The 8543-nt window shown below is 40.8% G+C and overlaps 1 protein-coding gene across 1 annotated transcript; it reads left to right on the top strand.

Moving 5' to 3' along the window:
• The first annotated feature begins 861 nt into the window (after positions 1 to 861).
• On the top strand, positions 862 to 6948 carry rhebl1 (RHEB like 1). The gene is given in 8 exon segments (NM_203606.2): positions 862 to 985; positions 1928 to 1999; positions 2082 to 2149; positions 2232 to 2314; positions 2634 to 2690; positions 4045 to 4092; positions 4896 to 4980; positions 5471 to 6948. Coding segments are annotated over 8 exon segments (555 nt in total). The 5' UTR covers positions 862 to 933; the 3' UTR covers positions 5561 to 6948.
• Positions 6949 to 8543: the final 1595 nt, after the last annotated feature.

Below are 8543 nucleotides of genomic sequence, written 5' to 3'. Positions count from 1 at the left end.
TTGGCCTCACAAATAAATACACGGTCGCTTCTGGTTTTGGACAAAGACCAAGGATTCCCTGTGCTATAAGTCAGCAGCTGCTCACGGCGTTTTCTTTTACGAACCTAAATACTTGCTTGCCCGTGTGTCGCACCCCTAGTAGCTACCGGGAGCCAGAGAAGGGCTTGCCCGTGTGTCGCACCCCTAGCAGCTACCGGGAGCCAGAGAAGGGCTTGCCCGTGTGTCGCACCCCTAGCAGCTACCGGGAGCCAGAGAAGGGCTTGCCCGTGTGTCGCACCCCTAGCAACTACCGGGAGCCAGAGAAGGGCTTGCCCGTGTGTCGCACCCCTAGCAACTACCGGGAGCCAGAGAAGGGCTTGCCCGTGTGTCGCACCCCTAGCAGCTACCGGGAGCCAGAGAAGGGCTTGCCCGTGTGTCGCACCCCTAGCAGCTACCGGGAGCCAGAGAAGGGCTTGCCCGTGTGTCGCACCCCTAGCAGCTACCGGGAGCCAGAGAAGGGCTTGCCCGTGTGTCGCACCCCTAGCAGCTACCGGGAGCCAGAGAAGGCAACACGTGAGTTTGTTTCCATGTTTCCTGCGTGCTAAGCCCAACCCACTCCGAAATAGAAAGCGCCAATCAGAAGAGCCGAATTCTCCACATTCCTCCGTCGCAACCCAAACAATGAATAAACGCGCCTTAGCGTCTGCTTGCCTTTCATTGGAACTCGCGGGGGAAACCTGGCCAATCCAGATCACGTACCCAATTTTCCACTCCACTGATTGGCGTACAGCATAGGCGGGCGGGGCTAGCCTGCTACAACCCGTGTATTTGATCTGTGTGCGGAGGATTTGGCTATATTCCAAGGGGTCGCAGAGTGCAGGCATTTGTTTTGGGATTTTTGGTTTCCATAGGGTGGAAGTCCGTATTTCGGATTTTGTTTTGTTCTTAATCGTCATGGCGCCTGTCAAACACCGCAAGATTGTGATGTTGGGGTACCCTTCAGTAGGTAAGTGCTACCCCTCTATTTGGTGCAGTACAGACAGTTGCATGCTGTGGAGCTGGCACCTACGGGTGGGGATAAGTTACATTGCAAAGATGAACATCACAGTTTATGGGGAACCCGGGAACTACAGTTCCCACTGTCCCCTGCGGAACCAAAGTCTTGTTATCCAGTATATTGGCATTTGTGTGTCTAATTAAATGAATAAAAAGTAACACTGCGTGCAGTGCGATGTGGGAGTACTACTGTGGATGTGCTAGTGTTACACTAGGGAGGGAACTGCTGGTGATCTACCAGGGTCGGAGTGTGAGGCTATAAGGAGATAGTGGGGTAACTAGAGATTTGACATCAATTCTTTTGTATTGTGCATCAGATAGGCAGAAAGCAATACAAAAATGTATTATGTAATAGCATTTCCTGCGCGATTTGGTTGACCGGCGGCCAGTGTGTGTGTGTTGTGGTGACGATGGTGTGTAGTAGTGCTTCCCTGAGCAGGGGGGAGGGGGGGTTTCTGTGGATGGGCTCGGCTGACATGTTTTGTTAATGGGTGGGGGTGGGGTACTAGCAGGATTGTTCCAGGCACATGGCTCTGTTTCCTGATGACTCTGCGCAACGTGTATGAGGCAGTGATTCAGTAGGGCTATCTCCATGCTAAGTGCACCTGGCCAAACACAGCTGCCAGTCCTGTTTCACACACTCTATCAGCTCCACAATCACTTGGGTGGGGGGGAAGGAGCTCACTGAGTTATCTGTGTAAAGTGGATTTTCTGCTCAGCTTGTTCTTTAATCCCTGTGATTTGGCTGTTCATTCTCATGGGTGTTACCAGATGACTTGAAAGATAATGCAGTGGTGCTGATAGTAGCAGTAGATATGACGCAGGGCTTGTCATTACTTCTTTTATATGTGTGTAATGCATTCTTTTAATATTTTCATTTTGTTTCTTCAAGGCAAATCTTCCCTTGCACTTCAGTTTATTAAAGGAGATTTTCCTAAGGACTATGAGCCTACCATTGAAAACAGTAAGTGAAAGTCTGTGCTGAGATCCCTGACTGGCTGCCTGTATATTCTACCCCCATAGTAATGAATTCCCTCTCCCTGCAGCTTGGAGCAAGACCTTTGTTATGGGGAGTGATGAGTTTGAGTTGGATGTGGTGGACACAGCAGGGCAGGTGAGTTGTTTTCCACTTTTAGGAGCTTTTTCACATCCTATTGTTCAACAGCAAACTAACCTTTGTCATTTTTTGTTTTAAGGACGAATACTCTTTGTTGCCTCAGTCATTTATTTTTGGGATCCATGGATACATTGTAGTATACTCAGTGGCATGCTCCAGAAGGTAAGCTCTTTTTTTTTTTTTTTTGACTGTTATATATTGAGAGAGTGCGCCACCTACTGATGACTGAAGGTAATTGCCAGATAGACAAGTGTGATACAGGGTTGTCAAACATAGTTACTCCTACTCTGTTAAGCTGTTAGCAAAAGAAAATTTTAAAAACAAACTATAATATAAATATAAACAAATTGTGAATTACAAGATCATTTTCTTTTAGCTCTTTTGATAATTACTGTTAATAAATATGCATCTATAACTCCCAGCATTTTTAAAAAGGTGTTTGATGTAGTTCTTGATTTTAATTAAAATTCTTTACTCTCAGCTTTCAGATAGCACGTGCCATTCATAGCATTCTTGTGGACAGGAGAGGGAAGTGCCTGTAAGTATTGATATTTTTTTTTTTAACATCCCCTAGTTTCCTAATTATACCATAAGTACTGACATATTTTACAGCACTGTTCAAATAAAGATGGTATATATCGAACATTTAGTGATGTGTGAGCCAGCCTGAAACCCGCAGTAGCCATAGGTTACCCAGTAGAGATTTTGTTTTAAAAGACAAAAATTTGGCTCATGGCAGGAGCAGCCCTGGGCTTACCCATGGGTCAGGTGGGTTCAGGCCAACATCCATACAGCTTTTGGATGGGTTCCATGCTCCCTTCCTGCCTGCGATCATACTATGCCCCCCTTCAGCCCTGAGAACTCACTATTTATAGATCCTCACCTGAATGTCCCGCCCATTTTTTGACATCAGAAAGGGGCACGTCAGACTTTGGTTTATAAATGCCGAGACTCGCAGGGTTAGGGTTGGGTGTGGATGTGAATCAGGCGGGTTAGAGTCAGGTGTAGGTTGACCCACACATCACTATCGAACATATAGATTATATACAAAAATCAAAGAAAACTTTACACAACTTTGGAGTGTTGTATATGCCTTCCCACCGATGATTAACTTTATTGCTGGTAGAAAGGCATGTTGACTGCAGGAGCCAGGATGTAACTGTGGGTGACTAATCTCCCAGACAAAGATGTGTATTTTGGTGACTTCTCCATACATGTAAGACTTAAGGTGGCCATACACGGACCGATTTTTTACTTACAAACGACCGATTCCCGAACGATCCGATGCTATCGTTAAGTTATCGTATAGTTGGTGGTGTACGAACGATCGTCGGCCCACTAAACGAGCCGACATTATCGTCCCCAAAATCGATCGGCCAGGTTTAAAAATTTTGGTCGTTTAACGATAAAATCTGCCAGTTGGTGTGAGTGTCAGACATTTGTCTTTCAACGATTGTTCTCTGCGCATGTCACGATTGCCAGCAGCGGAAGTCAACGACATCGATCGTACGTAGATGTACGATCGTAGGTATTTTACGATAATGATGCGACAAAATCTTTCCCGAATTATCGTTGCCCGTGGATGGCATATCGTATGGGAACTCGATCGCCATACGATCGTTTGTCGATATAATCGTTCATCGCACAACGAGCGAAATCGCCTCGTGTATGGCCACCTTTACTAAGTACTTCCCCAACATCACAGTTTGCCCTTGTGAAGCCAAATGCCTTGAAGCAACAAGTTTCCTTGAAGCAATGTGTTTCTGCATCTGCACCTGAACAAATATAGCTTTAGGTGATTGGTAAAATTTTATATCATGAAAACTTCATGAATTTTATATAGATATGTTTGCTAATTTAATATTTTTAATGTTTTCCTTTTTTCTTTACAGCATGCCTATAGTCCTTGTTGGGAATAAGAATGATCTGCCAACTCACTGGTATGCTTTCAAATTACTCAATTATTTTGAATATTTAATTTAGTTTTTGATATATTTTTCAGTAAAATCCCACTCGTGTTTTGGTTATAGTGATGATTTTTGTTTTTCAAGTGTCTAAGGTCTGTCCTGAGGTGTAAGCAGCTAGTGCATATAGGCTATGTATGATGCATTTTTCCACATCAGTGCGCTGCCAACAATACAGGTCACCCTTTGGTCGCCATTGTCTTTGATCCTGCTGTGTCAAGTTACATTTTACTGTGTTATAGAATGTGTTATTCTTAGCAACTTTTCAGTTTGTCCTCATTTTCATTTTTTTTTGTAGTTTCTGAATTATTAGTCTTTCTTCTTCTGCCTCTTTCCAGCTATCATATGGGAGGAGGGAACTGACCCCAGCAGCCAAAACAATCTTTTCTATTCTTTATCTTTCTATTCAGTCCCTCTGATATTCATATGCCAGTCTCTCATTTAAACCACTGCTTGATCACTAGGATAAACTGTACTCATGCATAATTAAGAAACCATATGAAAAACAATTGCAAATTGTCATATAATTTGAATGTCTACATTATCTTCAAAGTTCACTTATAGGTGAACCACCCCTTTAATAACTCCTATGGCTACTGTGTTGCAAAAAATAGGGTCACTGTAAAGCCAATACAAGTGAATCAACTCTTTTGATTACTAAACTACATGGCATGTCACATGGTATAGCTGAATTACTAGTACTGCTGATGTTTTGCTTTGAGTTCTGATCTGAGAAGTTTTTTTTGTAACTTTTTTTTTCTTAACCTATTTTTGAGTAGCCGTGAAGTGAAACCAGAAGATGGGAAAAAACTAGCAGAGTCTTGGGGAGCTGCATTCCTGGAAGTTTCAGCAAAAGACCCTGAGGTAAATTGGTAACTATTTACATGCTTTCTTAGGCGTAGGCGCCTTATAACCAAGGGCCACATAAACAAACTGATGCTGTCCCTAATCTGGTGGGAAAATTAAACCTGCCCCATCGAGACCTGGCTAGTTTTAGGCGAGATGTTGGTCGGGCAGGCACGTCAGGGGTGCCAATACATGGGCGGATAAGCTGCCGGATCAGCCTGAACCCATATTGGGAGCTAAAATCTTCCTGTGTATGGCAGACTATATAATATGTGTATGTAGGTTTCTGTGCGTGAAGAGGCCATAGAAGTGGAAAGAGCATTTTCGTTTCTAAATAATCATTCCTTTGGCTGAATGCAGCTAGAATTGGTGTGTAAAAAAAAAAAATAATTTAATAAACCCCCTTCAACTTAGCTTAGATGCCCTTAAAATTATTGCTGCTCATTGCACATTTGCAATGTATTTCTCATACACAACTTAATTTCTGTTTTTTTGTCTGTTTTTATAGAGGAGTAAGCTGATCTTTACTAAAATGATCGAGGAAATCGACCGCGTTGAGCGATCCTTTGGTGAAGAGAAAAAATGCTGTGTCATGTGAAATTAATTTTATCCTCCTGCACCATCTGATTGGAGGAGCAGCAGAACTAAGTGTGAAGCCTGGTGGTTGTGACATCCCTCTGCCCAGTGATGTTACAGCAGCAGACCTATGCACCAATCAATGCAATCCTTTTTGGCACGGCAGAAGATTACATGATGTTTCCTTTGCTGGGTCAGATGACACCTTCCCTACGTTTTGATACTTTCAGTATGGAATATGATTTATCAAGTCTTGAACTGATTAATCTCACTTTTTGGTTTTCAAATCTGTAGCTATGTCATGGACGAGCACAGACTGCAACAGCAGTTGAATTTACAATATCGAGCCCTTTTTATGGATGCATATAATGCAGTTTGCACAAACTTTGCAGCAGTGCTGTTGCTATGTACATATATATTGATTTTTTGGACTGTGTAACCTGTTACAGGGCCTATTTATGTTTATTTGTAAAAAAAAAAAACAACTTGTATTTGTTAAGGGGTGGGGGTAGGGAAGGGAGGGAATTAGAGTATTTATATACTTATTTTCATTAGTACCTCTCTCTGATGATGAGGGGTTGCCATTGCAGTAATGTGAAGAGGGAATGAACTTTTTTCAGAATGTCAGGGCTTTTGATTGTAATCCCTGAAAATGCTGCAGTGTCTCTGTTCCTTTCAAGATTAAAAGGGCAGAAGCATTTATGAACTGTTTACACTAGATGTCTGATTTGCTTGGCAGGTCCTTAAGGTTATAGCTAGAGGTGTGAATGAGAAATTCACAATATTATGATGCAGTTGGCACTCCCTAAACCACACACGTCTTGTTTGGAGACCTGCCTGTTGGAAGTTTCTATTGTTGGCTGTGGATGCAATGACAGATATTGTTTAGGCTAACAGCAATGGATTGCACCAGGAGAGTTTGGTGTAGCCAGTTGCAGTAAACCTAACTGGGACCTAACGGCTCATCCTGCCAACAAGCATCTTGCCTATTGCAGCTAGCTTTCCTTTGCCTTTTTAGCAAGGCCTTCGCCAGAGCAGGCAATCTAGCTGCCCATGTGGCCCCTGGCCTATGTGTGGACAAGTTTACTTGCTGTTTAGTAAGAAGCTAAATGGCTTTATATTTGACTATTTATGTGCCTTTCCTTATTCTGGCCAGCAGTGTATGGTCAGAAGAAAACATTTAGCTGACAGAAAGAATGTAAATGTGTAAGTTATTATTAATATTTTTTGGCACAAAACTGATTTTTTTCTTGCTTTGATTTGTTCCTATAATGAATTTCATATTTTTTGTATTTATATTTTGTGATACTTGTGATGCTTTATTTTTTTTTTTTCTTATAACCGTGAAACTTGACTTGCTGTTGCTTTTCAGCCATACCTCAGATTAATAAAATGGAAAGTTAAAATGAAGCCTGTCAGTGTGCTAATCAGATGCTTTGCAAAAGGGCAATTATTGATATTGTTTCTAAGTAGAGCTTATTTTCCATATTTTGTTCTTTTTTCAGCTTAAAAACAACTTTAGCATTTTGTAGACATAGATATTTGTAAAACATTTTGCAGTCTCTTTAAAGGAACAGTAACACCAAAAAATGAAAGTGTATAAAAGTACAGGCACAGGCACATAGCAGATAACAGCTAAAGCACTATTGTATTCTACAGAACTTATCTGTTATCTGCTATGTAACCTGTGCCTTTTCTCCTTTTTTCCAGCTTGAATGGCTGCCCCCATGGCTACACAGCAGCTTATTATATAAATTATAGTAGTGTTACTGTAGCAAACACACCAGTTTTACCAGTGCAGGGCAACAGTGCATTATATTTTTATTAATTTAAAGCTCTTTCATTTTTTGGTGTTACTGTTCCTTTAACATGTGCAGCTCTCCAGTTCCACTTACCCTAGCAACCAGGATGTGGTTTGAACAAGAGTGTAAAATGAATAGCAGAGGGTCACCCAAATAGAATGATAAATAGCATACCTTTCTTGGCTCTGTACTGGTCTTGTTTGCATATTTGCCTCTATTCCCAACTGTGAGCCCCTATGCTGCTTGCCTTGCCAGTAGTATTCTGCTTCTGTAACAGGCTGGTACATCTAGTTCGTATCACAGTTTGATGGTAATATATTGAGGTCTGTTAGAAATACTTAGCTTCTTCATAGCATACATACACATGCATACTTGAATATACATACACTCTAATAAACCTTTCATATTTTTTAATCTAGTGATTTCCCTGCTTTTATTTACATTTAAATAGATTTAACATTTTATACATATTTTGCAAATTTGAAAACATAAAACCATCCATGAAAGTATATCTGTTATAATATACAATATATATATTTACACAGTGCTTTTTAGGCATGGTAGAATTATATATGAATGTTTTTGTTTTTACCATTTTGTTTTGATTTTACTGTGCTGCTTTAAATTGAACCAATTCCCATGTGGCATTGGTTTTGTATTGTAAATTCTGGTAACAAAGATTGTTAGATACTTTTAATAAATTGATGGCACAGTATCAGATATTTGTTATTTAAATAATTCACATTGTGTTTGAATATAGCTACTCTTCAATATACCTGTTACTTTGGAAAAAGCATTGTTTGTGAATGATAGTATTGTGTCCATGTTGGATTGCTGAAGAAAACTAGAAGTCACTAACAGGGGCACTTGTTGAAAAACTTTCTTTCATTTTAGAAAGGAAGTGACTTGCTTGCTTTGGCTGTGCATAGCCACAAAATATGTCTGTGGGTTGAACACTGACTAATATATATATATATATATATATATATATATATGCTTTCTGTTCAATTCTAGAAATGCTGTTCATGTTTCAATCCTCTGTATTAACCCAAAGCCACCAAAACACTTTAACTATGAAGAGCCATGCCTTCAAAGATGTCCCCATCTTTCTCTGGCATCCAGCTAATATTTGATTTATTACTAAACAGTGGTTCCCAAACTGTAGAGCTAAGCTGGAGTCTGTGCAATAAAAGGATTTCTTGA

The sequence above is a fragment of the Xenopus tropicalis genome, chromosome 2 (assembly GCF_000004195.4).
Source record: "Xenopus tropicalis strain Nigerian chromosome 2, UCB_Xtro_10.0, whole genome shotgun sequence".
NCBI classification, from domain to species: Eukaryota; Metazoa; Chordata; class Amphibia; order Anura; family Pipidae; genus Xenopus; species Xenopus tropicalis.
Note: the sequence above shows the minus strand (reverse complement) of the source record. Positions and strands in the feature narration are given on the sequence as shown.